The following is an 18,238-nucleotide window of genomic DNA, read 5'->3' on the forward strand; positions in this document are numbered from 1 at the left end:
ATCAGTAATCAAAAACCTTCCAACAAAGAAAAGCCCTGGATTTGATGGCTTGGCTGGTAAATTCTACCAAACATTTAAAGAATTAAAAGCAATACTTCTCAAATTTGTCCAAAAAATTAAACAGGAGGGAACACTTCCAAACTCATTTTATGAGGCCAGTATTATCCTGACACCAAAGCCAAGGAAGGAAACTGCAATAAAAGAAAATTACAGGCCAATATCCTTCATGAACACAGATATATAAATCCTCAACAAAGTGCTAGCAAACCAAATTCAACAGCAAAAATCATATACTATGATCAAGTGGGATTTATCTCTAGGATGAAAGAATGGTTCTACATATGCAAATCAATAAATGTGACATGCCACATTAACAAAAGCACTAAAATCATATGATAATTTCAACAGATGCAGAAAAAGCATTTGACAAAAAATTCAAAACCTTTTCTTGACAAAAACTCTCAGCAAATTAGGTACAGAAGAAATGTATCTCAACAAAATAAAGGCAACATACGACAAGTCCACAGCTAATGTCATACCCAATGGTGAAAAGCTTTTCCTTTAATATCCAGAAAAAGACAAAGATGCCCATTTTCTTCACTTCTTTTCACCATAGTACGGAAGTCCTAGCCAGAACAGTTAGGAAAGAAAAAAGAATAAAAGGCATCCAAATCAGAAAGGAAGAAGTGAAACAGTCTATGTTTCCAAATAACATGGTTTTATATATATAAAAAAACTAGAGATTCTACCAAAAACCTGTGAAAATTAATAAATGAATTCAGTAAAGATGTAAGATATAAATTCAACATATAAAAATTTGTTTATATACATTAACATCAAACTATCTGAAAAAGAAATTAAGAAAACAATCCTATTTACAATTGCATAAAAATAGTAATAATTTTAACCAAGAGGATGAAAGATCTATCTATATGCCGAAGGTTAGAAATACTGATGAAAGAAATTAAAGGCACAAATAAATGGAATGATATCTTGTGTTTGTGGATTGGAGGAATACTGTAAAAATGTCCCAAAGCAATCTACAGATTCAATGCAATCTGTATCAAAATTCCAAAGGCAAAAAAAAAAAAAAAAAAAAAAAAAAAATTCCAAAGGCATTTATTTTTTTTTTTTTACAGAAATAGAAAAAAAAAATCCTAAAATTCACATGGAATCTAAAAAGACCCCAAATAGCCAAAAGCAATCGAGAGGAAAACAAACAAAGCTGGAGGCAACACATTATTTGATTTCAAAATATACTTCAAAGCTACAGTAATCAAGTATCATGGTATGAAAACAAAACAAAAACAAAAACCTAGCATGGTATGGTCATATAAATAGACATATGGACCAAAGTAACAGAATAGTGAGCCCAGAAATAAAGCCACAAACATATGGTCAACTAACTGATCTTTGAAAGAGGTGCCAAGAATACATAATGGGGAAAGGATTCAATAATGGTGTTGAGAAAACTGGATATACAAATGCAGAAGAATGAAACTGGACACTATCTCACACTATATACAAAAATCAAGTCATAATGAATTAAAGGCTTAAATGTAAGATCTGAAACTATGAAACTACTAGGAGAAAGCATAGGGAAGAAGCTTCTTGACATTGATATGGACAATTATTTTTTGGATATGATCCTGAAAGTACAGGCGACAAGATAGACAAATGGGATTGCATAGAACTAAAAAGCTTCTGCATGGCAAAGGAAATAATCAACAGAATGAAGAGACTACCTATGGAATGCTAAATATTTGCAAACCATTCATTTGCTAAGGGGTAGATATCCAGAATATATAAGGAACTCAAGCAATTCAATACCAAGAAAACAAATACCCAATTAGAAAATAGGCAAAAGACCTGAAGAGACATTTCTTTTTTTTTTTTTTTAAGATTTTATTATTTATTCATGAGAGACACAGAGAGAGAGAGGCAGAGACACAGGCAGGGGGAGAAGCAGCAGACCACTGAGCCACCTGGGCTGCCCTGAAGAGCCATTTCTTAAAAGAACACATACAAATGGCCAACAGGTATGTCAAGAAGTGGCCAACACCACTAATCATCAGGGAAATGCAAATCAAAACCACAGTAAGATACCACCTCACACCTATTAAAATCTTTTCTATTCTTTTCTTAGGTAGGCTCTAGCATGGAGTCCAACGTGGGACCTGAACCCCTGACCCTGAAATCAAGAACTGAGCTGAGATCAAGAGTTGGATGCTGGGCAGCCCAGATGGCTCAGCGGTTTAGCACCACCTTCAGCCCGGGATGTGATCCTGGAGACCCAGGACCGAGTCCCACGTCGGGCTCCCTGCATGGAACCTGCTTCTCCCTCTGCCTGTGTCTTTGCCTCTTGCTCTCTGAGTGTCTCTCATGAATGAATAAATAAAATCTTTAATATAAAAAAAAAAAAGAAAAAGAGTTGGATGCTCAACTTTCACCACCTAGGTGCCCCAAAATAACTTTTAACAATTTTTACTTAAATTTTAGTTAACATATAGTACAATAGAATTCAGGAATAGGTTTCAGGAATAGAATTCAGTGATTCATCACTTACATACAGCACCCAGCGCTCATCACAAGTGCCTCCTTTAATACCCATCACCCATCTAGCCCATCCCCCACCCACCTCTCTCCATCAACCCTCTGTTTGCTCTCTATCGATAAGAGTCTCTTACAGTTTATTTCCCTCTCTCCTTTTTCCTCCCCTTTTCCCATATGTTGATCTGTTTTGTTTCTTAAGTTCCACATACGAGTGAAATCATATGGGATCTGTCTTTCTCTAATTGACTTATTTTGCTTAGCATAGCACCCTCTAGTTCATCCGTGTCACTGCATATGGCAAGATTTCATTCTTTTTGATGGCTGAGTAATATTCCTCTCTATGCGTTTGTGTGTGTGTGTGTGTGTGTGTGTGTACAGCCCACATCTTTATCCATTTATCAGTTTATGTATATTTGGGTTCTCTCCACCATTTGACTATTGTTTTTTTTTTTTTTTTCCATTTGACTATTGTTGACACTGCTGCTATAAACATCAAGTACATGTACCCCTTCAAATCTGTATCAAACATAACTATTCTTTTTTTTAGGATGTTTATTTATTTTCTTATTTACTTTTTAAGAAATTATTTTTTAGAAAGGGGGAAGGAAGGAGGGGCAGATGGAAAAGGGAAGAGAGAATCTTAAGACGGCTCCACACTAGGGGCTCAATCTCACAACTGGATCATGACTTGAGCCAAAATCAAGAGTTGGACCCTTAATCGAGACTGAGCCACCCTGGTGCCCCCAAAGTAACTATTCTTAGAAAGCCAAAAGATAAGTGTTGGAGAGACTATAGAGAAGGGGAACACTTGTATACTGTTGGTAGAAATGTAAATTAGTACAGCATTAATGAAAATATGGTGATTCTTTAAAAATTTAAAATAGAACTGCCACATAATTCAGCAATCCCACTTCTGAATACACACCCAAAAGAAATGAAATTAGAATCTTAAAGAGATGTCTGCACCCTCCATCTTTATTGCAGCATCATTCATAATTGCCAAGATAGGGAATCAACCTCAGTGTTTACTGATGAATGGATAAAGAAAATAATATTTCATACACAATCATACACACACAGAATATATGTATGGGATATTATTCAGCCTTAAAGAAGAAGGAAATCCTATCATTTGAGACAACATGGGTGAATCTGGAGGTCATTATGATAAGTGCAATAAGCCAGGCAAACTGCTTAGTCACACTTATAGGTAGAATCTAAAAAAAGTTGAACTCATATAAGCAGATGATAGAATAACTGCCAAGAGCTGGAGAGATGGGGGAAATGGGGAGATGTTGGTGAAAAGGTACAAAGTTTCAGATATGCAGGATAAATAAGTTCTGGAGAACTAATGTACAATATGGTGCCTAGAATTTTTTTTTTTTTTTTTTGGTGCCTAGAATAATACTATATTGTATAATTGAAATTTTCTATGTAGATCTGAGTAGATCTTAAATGTTCTCACTACAAAAAAAAAAAAAACCTGTGAAACAATAGATAAGTTAATTAGCTTAACTGTGGTAATCATTTAACAATGTATAAAACCTCATACTGTATACCGTATATAGATACAATTTTTGTCAATTATACTTTAGTAAGAGTGTGTGTGTGGGGGGGAAGTCCTTAGGGCTTTCAGGGAAAAGACCAAATATCTAAAAAGATCAAAATAATTAGGTTGGCATCAGACTTCCCAAGAGAAACATATAAGGAAGGCAATAATGGAGCACCGTTTTCAAGAAATCCAAGGGAACAAACTGAACTGAGGATTTTACATCTAAATCAGTCCTTCAAATATCAAGGCTACAGAAAAAAGTCTTAAGCATGTGCCAAGTAGAGGAATACTGTGTGCCCACAAGCCCTTCTTGAGAAGCTACTTTTTGAGAAAGGCCATCTGACATGTGACACGGGCCCTGAGTACTCCTGCGCATTCCTGCTAGGTGTGCCAAAAAGGCAAGGTGCTGATTGTTTTCCGTCCCAGTACTTTCTTAGGTATACATCTGCATAGAGCAAACTTTGAGGAGGAAGGCAGTATCTACTCAAAAGCAAAAAGCAAGCTTTCACTCACTCCGAAACCAGTAGATTCCCAAGCTCCATGATCCTCTCATTTAACACACACCATTGGACAGTTAGCACCCACCCGACCCTCCGGGCTTACAAGTGGGGTAAAATCTGGGACAGCCCTCACAGTCCCTGATACTTGTGAGGGGTGACTTTCCTCCAGCTAAAAGGTGACAGGACACTTCAGCAAAAGGACAATAAATATTTAACATTAGACCAAGACAAAGGTGAAGACAGGACAGAAGAAAAACATGTGGAGGTTATACGTTTGGACAAAGTAAAAATAATGTAAGTAAAAAAGACTGGGAAGAGAACGGAGTGCGAATGATGGAAGGAGAATAAGCTCACTGACGGTCACACAGGCCATGGGTGGGGGGCAAAAGATAGCTTTAAAAATTGACAAAATAGGTCACAAGAATTAAAATAAAACAGAGAACTGAAGGGCCTTTAAAAAGGTATAAATACAGCGTCTGATTCTTGATTTTGGCTCAGGTCATGATCTCAAGGTTGTGGGATCTGAGCCTCTCACATCAGGCTTCATGCTGAGTGGATTTTCTCTCCCTCTGCCCCTCCTACTCAGAGGCTCTCTCTCTCTCAAATAAGTAAATAAATCTTAAAAAATTGGTACGAATGCAAAGGTAACCACTAGAACAAAACCTTCTAAATGCCAAAAGAAATAAAAAACACAGCAAACACATCATGTAAGTAAACACAGCAAATATTACATAGCATATGCAGCAATTATAAACGTGACAGAAAGGGCCGCAAATAAGACATCTTTTTAGCACTAAAAGTCACAATTCGCAATGAAGATGTAACAGTTACAAAATACCTATGCACTGAATAATACAGCAACTACTTTTGCTAAAGCAGAAGCTATAGGAAAAAGAAGGAAAATTAGAAACACAGTAATAATTAAAGGCTTTAATACTCAATCTCAGAGCAAAACAGATCATGCAAAGAATATGTAAGGATACAGAAGATCTAAAAAAAAAAATGCCCAGCGATCTTATGTATGAATATTGAATTTTACACCTTGATAGTAAATATGAAAAAGGAAAAGTGTATTTCTTCAAAATTGGTTGTGGAGAAAAACCGATCTGGCAATATCTTTATTTTATTGACTAAAGAACATTATGAATGCCAAACTGGAAGCTGTAGCTCCTGCAGTTAAGAAACAAAACAAAACAGAAATGTATACAGATTGGAAAGGAAGAAATAAAACGGTCTTTATTCTCACAGATAATGTGACTATGTATGTAAAAAATCCCAAAGAATCTACAAAAATCACTGCAGGAACTAATAAACAAGGATAGCAAGGTTGCAGGGTACAAGGTCAATATATAAAAAGTCAACTGTTTTCCTATATACTAGCAGTGAACAACTGGAATTTGAATTTGAAAAAGCCATTTGTGATAACATCAAAAAAAGGAAATACTTAGCTATAAATCTAACAAAACTATCTGTCTGCAGAAAGCTACAAAATAATGATGAAAGAAATCAAAGAAGAGCTATTCTGTATTTGTGGACTGAAAGACTCAATATTGTTAAGATATCTGTTCTTCTGAATTTGATCTACAGATTCAATACAATCTCATTCAAAATCTCAGGAGCTATTTTGTAAATATTAGCAAACTGATTCTTAAGGTTATATGAAAGAGTAAAAGAACTATACAAGACTGAAGAAAAAACAAAGTTGGAGGAATTACACTACTGAATTCCAAGACTTAGTATTATCAAGACAATGTAGTATAGGCAAAATAATAAGACACAGATCCACTGAATACAACAGAGAGCCTAGAACTAGACCAACACAAATAGAATCAACTAATATTTGACAAGAGCACAAAGATAATTCAATGGGGAAAGAACAGTCTTTTCATTTTCAGTAAGTAGTTTTAAAACAACTGGACATCAAAATGCAAAAAAAAAAAAAAAATGAACCTAGACATAGACTGGATGTCTTTTATAAAAATTAACTCAAAATTATCTGTAGAATGCAAAGCTATAAAACTTCTCAAGGAAAACATAGGAGAAAATCTACATGAACTTGGGTTTGGTGAGGATTTTTTAGATTTTATTTATTTATGAGACACACACAGAGGCAGAGACATAGGCAGAAGGAGAAGCAGGCTGAGTAGGGAGCCTGATGTGGGACTCAATCCCAGGACCCCAGGACCACAAATGACCTGAGCCAAAGGCAGATGCTCAACCACTGAGCCACTGAGGTGCCCCTGGTGATGAATTTTTAGACACAACACCAAAAAGCAAGATCCATGAAAGGAAAAAGTAGTTAAGCTAGACTTTCATAAGATTAAAAACTTATGCTTTGTGAAGGACACTATTAAGAGAATGAAAAAACAAGTCACAGACTGGGAGAAATATTTGCTAAATATGTATCTGATAAAGGATTTGTATCCAAAATATAGTAAGAATTCTTAAGTCTCACCAACAAGAAAACAAACAACCCAATTAAAAAATGGGCAAAAGATCTGAACAGATACCTCCCCAAAAAAGACACATAGATGGCAAATAAGAATATGAAAAGATACGACAAATGATTTTGTCATTCAAGAAATGAATATTAAAACAAAAGATACCACTACACACATACTGGAATAGCTAAAATCCAAAATACTGACTGCTGGCAAAGGTGCAGAGCAATGGGCACTTTCATTCATTACTAATGTGAAAGCAAAGTGGTCCTGCCACTCTGGAAGACAATTTGGCAGATTCCTACAAAGCTAAACACAGTCCTTTGACACAATCCAACAATTGTGCTACTAGGGATATACTCTACTGATCTGGAAATGCAAAATTATTTTTTTTGTCCACATAAAACCAGTACATGAATATTTATAGAATCTTTATTCAAAATCATCCAAAATTGGAAGCAATCAAGATGCCCTTCAATAAGTAAACGGATAAATAAACCTGTACATCCATACAATGGACTACTATTCAGACATAAAAGGAATGAGCTATCAAAGCCTACAAACACATGCATAAATCTTAAAGGCAGATTGCTAATTAAAAGAACATAGTGAAATAGAAACTATTATTGAGGGATGCCTAGGAGGCTCAGTGGTTGAGCATCTGCCTTCGGCTCAGGGCATCATCCTGGAGTCCCAGAATCGAGTCCCACATCAGGCTCCCTGAATGAAGCCTGCTTCCCCCTCTGCTTATGTCTCTGCCTCTCTCTCCCTCTCTGTGTCTCTTGTAAATAAATAAACAAAATCTTAAAAAAAAAGAAAGAAAAGAAACTTATTGAAAAGAAAAAAATTATTGGAAAGATGTCCATTGTGAATGGAGAGGAAAATAATCCTCTCCCAGGAAAGCTGTACAGAACTATAAAAAAAGTCATATCACCTTCACACAAATATTCCTAAGCATTCTTGTTCCCTTTATTATTTATTTAACCACTTAACTCCTGCCACAGAGGCATAAATCAAGTAATTCTTTTGCTAAAAGAGAACTTGAACTTTTCCCCTTTTGGCTCAATGGAATTTAATCAACTCAGTCACTAGGTGGTGTTTCCAGCTTCCTTGAACTAACCTTGCTTTGGAAGTTAAGAACATAAACGAAAGGTTTATTGACTTCAGATCGTCACAAGACATCTCACTAGAGAACTGAGAAAAAAAAATTTTTTTTGGCTTGCCTTTTTAATGAAGCAAATTAGGCTTACTTTTAAAAGACACTTTGGCGCCTTATAAAATATACAAAACAATTTCCTTCAGGGTAATGGAAAAAGTTCCAGTTTTTCATTACCTCCAATATTAATGACTAAGTCATTAGACTTGATAGAAAAAAATCCATTTCTTTTTTTTTTTTCTGGTAAACTTGTTCATTCCTTACTTTAGCTATTGATTCATTACTATCTATTTTTATTAGAAGTCCTCCAGAAGTTCTTTAACTTCCAATAGAAAAATCTACTTACTTATACAAGGGTGCCATCTAGTGATGACTATGGGTAAAATGCATATTATAGAAACCGTGCATGTGTACATCCTCCCATTTCAATTCTGCTGACATGTGGCTTTCAAAATGCATTGAGTGGAAAGATTTCCTTGAACTACTGTATTTGAAACAAGTTTCCTAATACTCATACGTAGGTACACTGAAAGACCCAGCCTATCCTCCTTTTCTATCACTACTCAGGTAACTGAAATTTATCTCTGAAGCTACATTAGTGTCGTGGAATGTCAGATATTCTCAATGTCCCAACATCAAGTTGCAAGGAATATTAGAGATAATCTATTATCTAGCCCAACCCCTAGTTTGTCAGATGTGAAAACTAAGGCCTAGAGAGAGGATGCCTGATTGGTCACAAAACTAGTAGTGTTTCCAATAGGCCTGGTCTGCTTCAGTTTGGTTTCTAAAGTACTGGACACTATAATATTACCCTACAGAGAAGATACTTTGAATACCTCAGTAACAAGTTTCCATTCAAACCAAACCTCCAGCTGTTCCTACAGAGGGTAAAAGCCCCAATCTAGGCTCTCTTCATGGCTTTCCCTTCTGAATCCTGCGTAGGCACAGAAACCCTCAGAGATCAAGTTCTGCCCACTACTCATCAATGGAGGAGCTGCTACAGCGTACTGAGCGCTGGCCAGGTGCCGGGCAGTGCACATGAGCTCTGGATAAGTCTCCAAGCTTCCCTGCTCAGGTGTTTTGGGCTCCTAATGGGCATGTTCTTTTTCTCCCTTCCCTTTATCTCACTACATTCACATAGAGCAAGGAACAACTGACAGAGCTGGGTGTTCCAGGCAAAAGAAACTGTACGTACAAAATTACAGAGGTGTGAAAACAAAGTTTATTCAGAGAACAAGTGCTTTAGCTTTGGGTATCAGAAGATGCAGGTGCTAAAACCATATCTTTCCTCTTTGCTTCCTGTCTGGAAGGAAGGAGGCAAAATTTGATCAGGAGGCAAAATAATGAATGAAGAGCCAAGGCAGAGGGAGACTAAGCCAGGCTGGTGTGGAGGGCTTGACTGGTTTGGGAAAGATCATGGTTTGACCATGATCATATGGTCTTCACAGAGAGCTCGGGTTGTTGGGACATTGGGAAACGACTGTAGCTAATAAATGACAAAGTCAGAACTGCAAAAGTGTCAAGGTTGACTTTGGCAACCTCCTATCCAGGCCTCCAACCGTCTCGCGGCACCCCAGGAGCTCTCCAGGGGGAACCTTAGGAGCTTCTAGGCAGGAGAGACAGGACAGCCTGTTGGGAAAGGTCTCCTTCTTCCCTTCCCCATTACCACCACTTCAAACGCCCCCAGGCAGAAAGCGATAACTGAATCTAAATCTATTCCCTTTGCGAGGGGGTCAGGAGTTCCCAGAGTTGAGTACAGGAAGAACAAGATGGAAGAGTCAGCAAGATCCATGTGAAGCTGTGGCAACTCCCAGTAACAAAAGGGGAGGTAGGTCTTAGATCTAGAGTTTGTACTTTGGGGATATGAGTATTTTTACACTGTTTGTATTTTGATACTCATTCCTTTTCTGCTCTTCTTCGCTATTTGGTAAAGTTCATTTGAAAAATGTCAACTAACCTAAGTGGAACCAAATAAAGTAGCTTTTGTTCAAAGCCATACCCCTTAGGACTGGGCAGGTGCAGGGATGGAAACGGAATTCCAAGTAAGCAAATCCAGAGGAGTTAGCCCTTCCCTCGAGGATTGTTTTCCTTCCAGAGTTCTCCTCCACAACAACATGGAATGTTCTGGGTCTGGTTTTAATACGTGATGATCGTTCCCCCATCACAATGCTGTACTGTAAATGACTGCTAAAAGCTTGACCCTCTCGAAGTGAGGAGCAGAAGGGTAATGGTTTGGAGATTTAATTCACTCTAACTGGTGGAAGAGAAATGACTTTTGCAGGAGATGTGGTCTTCTCGTGCTCATCTCCCCAGTAGCTGCTCCTCTTCCTCCCTAGCAGCATTTGTTACCTAATAAAATCAGTTCTGAAGCCACATGCTATCTACTATTATTACGGCAACTGCAAATTTCTTAAAATTCACTTTTTGAAAATAATAAAAGGTGTCATTAGTTTGAGAGAGGCATATAGACTGGCATGTACAACAAATATTTGAAATCACAGATCCAGAATATCTTAGTAAAAGGGCTTCTATCCTTGTCTGTTGATGATATCAACTTTAGCATAATACCCTCTGGGCTATGACTGAGTTCCTCTTCTACACTTTTCAATCAAAAGAGAACTTGCAGGGGTACCTGGGTGGCTCAGTTGCTTAAGTGTCTGCCTTGGCTCAGGTCATGATCCCAGGGTGCTGGGATAGAGCCCTGCTCAGTAGGTAGTCTGCTTCTCCCTCTCCCTCTGCACCCCCCCACTCCACTCATGCTCTCTCTCTCTCTCTAATAAATAAATAAAATCTTTAAAAAAAAGAGAGAGAGGGGATCCCTGGGTGGCACAGCGGTTTGGCACCTGCCTTTGGCCCAGGGCGCGATCCTGGAGACCCGGGATCAAGTCCCACGTCGGGCTCCCGGTGCATGGAGCCTGCTTCTCCCTCTGCCTGTGTCTCTGCCTCTCTCTCTCTCTCTCTCTCCGTGTGTGTGACTATCATAAATAAATAAAAATTAAAAAAAAAAAGAGAGAGAGAACTTGCAAACTTAATTTAGATTGACAGTATAATTTCCAACACAAAGGTTAATGGAATGCACTCTGTCTCATCTTACCAAGAGTATCATCTTCAGTTCCAGCACCTCTACCTCTACTTTCTATCCCAACAAAGGAGACCCATACTCTGGGTTAGCTGACGGCCACCCCATATCCCATATACTGCTTCCACATCTAATTTGAAACACAACATAAGAAAGTAAGTAATGATTTCTTTCAATACAAAGTGTACCACAAGAATTAAGAAACTAGAACCCTTCTATGTGGTCTTGTGAAGAAGACATGTCTCAAAGTGTTTTTGTTTTTGTTTTTTTAAATTCTCATTTCTAAAAAGAAAAATGTTGCATAAACATAAAGAACTACAAATCTTAGGTTGAGGGCTATAACAACAGCACTTAAAAATTTTGTCTCTGGAGCCCCTGGGTGGCTCAGTTGGTTAAGCATCTGCCTTCAGCTCAGGTCATGATCCCAGGGTCTTGCGATCCAGCCCGCTCAGGGGGAGTCTGCTCCTCCCTGTTTATGCTCTCTCTCTCAAATAAATAAATAAATAAATAAAATCTTAATAAAAAAAAAAATCTTATCTCCGAGAAAAGCAAATATGGCATCATCTCACTCATACATGGAACCTGAAAAAAAGAAACTCTAAACCAAACTCACAAATAAAGAACAGATTGGGGAAAAAAAAAAAAAGAACAGATTGGAGATTGCCAGAGGGTGGGGGTGTGAGAAATGTGTGAAGGTGGTCAAAAGATGCAAACTTCCAGTTAGAAGATTAGTAAGTCTTGGGAATGTAATGTTCAGCATGGTAGTTAATATTATATTATTATATCTGAAAGTCATTAAGAGAGTCATCTTAAAAGCTCTCATCACAAGAAAAAAAAACTACGTGAGGTGATGGACAGTTAACTAAACTTATTGTGGTCATCACCCTGCAGTGTATACATGTATCAAATCATTATGTTGTACACCTGAAACAAATACAGTGTTAGATGTCAATTATATCTTATTTGAAAAAAATACATCCCCAATACAGGTTTAAAATCACTCCCCCAACCCTAAAAAAGAACTAGAACCTGTCTACATTACCAATGAAACAACCTACTTTGAAATAATTGGGGCATAGGAACCCTTATGCACAGACAGAGGCTTGACTTCTCACAGATACAAGCCCCTTATACAGAATTTTAGTCTATTGTTTCTGGAAGCTTTTTTTGCCAACTTGCATTGTCACAACTATGAGCTAGAAGCAACTCAAACTCCATATTAAGAATAAATGGTCCTGAAGCACTCACACAGAAATTAAAACTTAAGAAAACTAAGAATATGGAAAAGTTATACTTACATACATATAAATATTAAACATTACATTAGGGACAAAAACTTTTAACATTCTGTTATGTTGCTTTAGTTAATAATCACAGCTCCCACTTTGGGGGGCAGTTTTCAGCATTACCATGTTTTAGGCACGCTGATGAACAACCCAAATCTGACTGAGGTCCGGACTTTTCATCAACAGTAGGTAAATTAAAACCTTCTCAAGGCCCCAAAACAAATTTTAAAAAGCCAAATTCTTATAGTGAAGGTTCCACAAAGCCACAGGAATAAACTTAAGTTATATGAATAAAAAAATAAGGCACTGTCTTTAGACTAATGCTAGAAACAGCCTATTTATTCTTAATTTATTTTTCAAAAGAACTGAAAACATTTTGAAACAAGTTTTGGAAAATGTCAGTAGAATTTGGTAAGATTAGGACCAAATGTTCACTGAGCTCCCACTAGGTGCCCTGCATTGTTAGATGCTGGGTTATGGGCATCAGTAAGAAACAGTTCTCATCTCTCAAAAAATTCAGTGCTGTTGATTGGGGATACAGGTACGGTGATAGATCATAATATATAGCAGAAAGTATAACAACAGTGAGGTGCAGGATATTCCAGAAAAGTGAGGAACAGTACCCAATTTAGCTAGTGCGTGGTAGGAAAGTTTACTGGACGAAGAATGGTAAAGCGTTGCCAGCCCAAAGGGTACGTTGCTCATTCCAGACAGAGAGCAAAGATTGGCACAGACAAGAGGCAGGAAGTAGCACAGCAGAGACTCACAAAAAGGTCAGAATGCCTGAAGCATGGAGTGACAGGCAGGGCATCAGTAAGGCTGGGGAGGCAGGCAGGGTCCAGAGCATGGAGAAGCTGAAACCAGGGAAGGGCTGTAAGTAGGGAAGTGACAAGCTTTGAATTATCCTTTAACTAAATCCCTCAAGGGCTACGTGAAGCATGGGCTTAGATTCCCAACTCTTGGTTCTAGGTCTTATTAACTGTGAACTTTGGCAAGATATAAAACTTTCCAAGGGGGCGCCTGGGTGGCTCAGTGGGTTAAACATCTGACACTTCAGCTCAGGTCCTGATCTCAGGCTCCTGGGATGGAGCTCAGCAGGCAGTCTGCTTCTCTCTCTCCTACTGTCCCTTCCCCATCTTGTGCATATGCTTGTACTCTGATAAATAAAATCTTTAAAAAAAAAAAAAAAAAAAAAAAAACCTTCTAAACTTCAGTCTTGTCACCCTTAAAATAGGAAATAAATGAGATAATGAATGTAAAGCACTGGAACATAGTAAATGCTCAGTAAAAGATAGTCGTATTATTACTATTAATATTATAAACCTAGAAGTTCAGGGAGATCCATAAGGGAGTCTAGATGAGGTATACTGAGCCCCTGAATAGTGATGAAAAAAACCAAAACAATCTGAAAAATATGCAGGAAACAAAAATGATAAAATCTGATGACCACTTGGCTATGGGAATGTGGGTAAGGGGGAAGGAGGAACAATCAGTGAGCTCTAGGTCTAGGTTAGGTAACTAAAGGGCTGGTGGTTTGGTGGTGCCCCTGATGAAAAGTATAGGAAGCAGAAACAGCCTGGAAATCTGCCTCAGATTGAGGAGAAGGTGTCTATTCAGAAGCAGAGAGCCAGCAGGTAAAGGAATGACCTGGAGTCTGGGGTGCATGGGTGGCTTGGAGTTAAAAAGTTGGTGTCACAAGTATCTCACAGCATGAGAAAGAAAGAGATTATCGACAGAGGGCACATTCAGTCAGAAGAGCAAAGAGTTAAGTCAGACTCTCGGAATACCCACAATGAAAAGCCAAGGAGAAAAACAAAAGGCCCCAAGGAGAGACAAGAAACACAAGACAGGAAGAGCCAGAATGGCTCACTATAACGGAAACTAAAGGAACGGGACCTTGTGAAGGGAGTCATCAGTGGTGCCCCATGTGGTCGAAAAGTCCAGTAAATTCCAAACATGTCCTCAGAATTTAGCAGAAACTTGCTGATTTTAGACCAAAGGGCAATTTTACTAGGACAAGGAGATCCAACTGCTGGGTTAAGGTATTAATGGGAATGACAAAGTGGAAAAGAGTCCACCGCAAATCTGATAAAAGGGACAGAAGGAATGAAGTAGTGGTAAGAGAGGAATGTAGGGTCAAAGGTTAGATTAAAAATTGTTTTTAGGGAGATCCCTGGGTGGCTCAGCGGTTTGGCACCTGCCTTTGGTTCAGGGCATGATCCTGGAGTCCCGGGATCGAGTCCCATGTTGGGTTCCCGGCATGGAGCCTGCTTCTCCCTCCTCCTGTGTCTCTGCCTCTCTCTCTCTCTATGTCTATCATAAATAAATGAATAAATAAATCTTAAAAAAATAAATAAAAATTGTTTTTAGGATGGCGTATCCTGAGCATTTTGGGAGAAGAAGGTGGATGACAAAGAGTGAAGTCACAGGAGACAGAATCACTGACACAGCAAGGCCCTTGAGGAACTAAGATGAATTTTTAGGTTTCTATTAAGTGTCAGGTACCATGCTAGGCCCTGGGACACCTGTTCACAAACTATCCAAGGGGATTATGACAGGAACACCAGTCTGTGGAGTGCACCCCTCCAGAGAAGCTCAGAAGGGTTTCCCACCTTACTGCAGGTTTCCCAAACCCAAGCTGTGGCTGCTCACCTTTCTACTCTCACTGTCCAACCCAGTGTCCAGCACCCGCTTGCCAGGCATTCATATGAATGAATACATATACTGGTCAGAAACTTTATTTCTAGGGACAGAAATTGTACAAAGATGTATGAAAATACATTCTAAGATAAAGGGAATTGGGGCATTAAAATACAATGAAATATTAATTAAAATGTAGCACGCATGCTCAGAAAACGTGCATCCTACGGCAGCTGAAGGTTAAGAGAATGGGGAGAATGGGGCACACGTTCAATCACGTGGAAAAGGCCTGAAGTGGTTCCAGAACTCTGTTCAGCCAAATTGTATCTCCTAATCTGCAAGCTTATGCTTAAAATTCTTTTAACCATCTAAGAAGGGACAAAAGTTTCCATCTCAAAATTATAGATAAAGGATTAAAAAGGAAATGTGTGTGAAATTATATATCAGCTAAAACCTAGTTACTGGTATGTGACATAGCCCAGGTCCCATAACCTCTGGAAAGGCAGCCCATGGGGCAGATGAAACCCCAAGCCCTTTTCAAATCTCTTGCTCAATGGTTCTAAAGCACCGCTTCTTAACATTTTGAGGATCACATACTCCTGTGGGCATCTAATGGAAGTTATGATTTCTACCCAGCTGCCCCTAAAATAAGTACAAACACATGCATACAAAATTATACAAATCATGAGAAATCCTTGATTGTAGACCTCTTTCCTAGCAGGAAATTAGCTGAGGTGCAGCCGTTTACAACGAAGATGCTTTCTTCCTAAAGTTAATGGAGCCAGGTATCAGAGTGACCCTGCAAAACCTTCAGGGGATAGCTTGTTGCATGTCCACCTGTGTGTCCTTCTGAACTAAGTCTCCTCATCTCTTAACTCCACAGTGCCTAGAACATATTACGCACCCAGTTAAGTTGTGAATTAAGTTGATAGGACCAAAATGGTTTGGATGCACGGTTCTGGAGTTTTCAGACTTTTGGTGCTTCCCGAGGTCAAGTGAAAATCCTTCTTTTCAGAGACAAGTCCAGACACATGGCAACCACCATGGGCTTACTCTGTATAGAATCTGTCCACTTTCCAGAATTGATTTCTATTTAATTAGAAGGGTCTAACCCACCTCAGACAAGAAACTATATTGCAGTTCTAGAGCAGAATTTGATGACCTGCCCCTTCCCCTCAAAAGAAACACACTGAATCTGCTTTTAGTAGAAATCCCTTACATTTATATATGTCTTTATACTTAAATTCTTCCAATCCCTCTCACCTAAATTCAGTATTCATCTGGGAGGTAAGCAATATATGTAGTACTCCATCTTAAACATGGGGAAAGAGCATGTAATATTTAAGTGATCACAGAGAGGGCTTTCTACATAGCCCAGAACCAGGACCCCAAGTCACATTTTAATAAATTTGCTAGTGCTTCTGTCATTCTTATAACAAGGTGAGAGGGGTCTCTTTAAATTGACAGAGTGAAACAGCTTGTGACATTTAATAAACTGTTCAGTGATAACATCTAAGTAGTACCTGACATTTTAGAAACCAATAGCCATGCCAATATAAGCAATTTTACATATGACTTAAATAGCTTAGGTTTTTTCAGTAGTCATAATCAAATGGACCTATTACTTATGAATTTTTTAAAAAGCACAATTCACTGTACATAGTAGAGGGGAAATTCCATACTTACCTACTGCACAATGTAAAATCTAGAGAAAAAAGGGGAGAAAAAAAGAATTAGTAAAGATCAATAACAATACAGTTTATATAAACTCACCTTTCAGCATTAGACTTGAAAAACCAAACATTCCATTTTTAAACTTGGCTATTTAACAAAATGTACATTCTTGTTTATTTTTGTTTTTAGTTCGTGTATCCATAGAAGGTTTCGTAAGGAGTAAATCTTTTCCAGTAGTCTGCCAAATGTCAAGGATCTCTTTTATAATACATAAACTTGTAAGAGCAATAGGTGTACATCTCCCATGCCCCATATTCTACAGAAGAGAATTGTCACAGATGACAGAACACAGGGTGAGGAGAGCCTTTGTTGGCTCTTCTTACCCACAGGCCATTCAATGCAGACATTCATTCATCCTACAGAGCTCCACAGTCAGACTCTATTTTGTCTCATCTGGTAACCTCATTACAGTTCCCAGTCCAATCTGCTGCCCCAGATCTCTTCATGTTCCAGGCCCATACTGCAAACTGCCTTTGGACATCTCCATCTAGGCGTACCAGCAGCAGCTCACACATGGCATGCCTCTTCAATAAATCCCCCCATCCTTCCCCTTCATACTTGCTATGGCTCTTGATCGTCAGCCTCCCAGTCTCCTAAGTTCAGCTGTTCTTTCCTTCTCCTTACCTACAAGTCCCACTGGTTTCTAAGTCCTGCCAATGTTTCGGGCATCGGTCCTTCCTGTTTTTATTTCCAATGCCTTGGGTGAGATTGCTGTCTTCTTTCCATCTCAGTGGCCATCCAAGTGGTCAATTAGGTTATTCTAAACTGTATTCTAATGCATCTTGTATATGGCATGGCTTTAACCCTGGTGGTGGTTGTGGTAAAGATGTAATCTAAAGAGCTGGGTTCAAGATGGCAGTGTAACAAGATCCTGAACTCACCTCCTCCATAGACACAACAAATCTACAACTCAGTATCGAATAATTCCTTCTAAAGGGCCCTAAAAGCTCAATGAACAGAGCCTCCACAACAAAGGATAAAAGGATAGCAGCAAGACAGGTAAGAGGGGGCAGAAATATAGACTTGCTTGGGAATAAAATAAACCCCAGCTATGGTGGGTCACAATTGGGAGGGACTTCAAAAGTGTGAACTTTTCCCAGAGGATCAAAGGTACCAGTTCCATATCTGGCACCCAAATCCTTAGATCCTGCACAGGATAGACTAGCCCCCAACATACAAGGCTCTGAAAATCAACAAAGATCACCTTTAGGAAGACTAGAAAGCTGCAGGGAATGGAAAATCTGCTCTTAAAGGACCATCACACAGACTCACTCAAACCAGAAACCAGTGCAAAAAC

The 18,238-nt window shown here is 38.6% G+C and overlaps 1 protein-coding gene across 1 annotated transcript in view; it reads right to left on the minus strand.

Annotated features, from left to right (window-relative positions):
* HACD2 (3-hydroxyacyl-CoA dehydratase 2) overlaps window positions 1-18,238 on the minus strand; it is a 112,910-nt gene that overhangs the window by 64,745 nt on the left and 29,927 nt on the right. The window contains exon 3 of the mRNA XM_072725257.1: window positions 16,894-16,912. Within this exon, the coding sequence (XP_072581358.1) occupies window positions 16,894-16,912 (19 nt within the window). The remainder of the gene's footprint in view (window positions 1-16,893; window positions 16,913-18,238) is intronic.

The sequence above is a fragment of the Vulpes vulpes genome, chromosome 1 (assembly GCF_048418805.1).
Source record: "Vulpes vulpes isolate BD-2025 chromosome 1, VulVul3, whole genome shotgun sequence".
NCBI lineage: Eukaryota > Metazoa > Chordata > Mammalia > Carnivora > Canidae > Vulpes > Vulpes vulpes.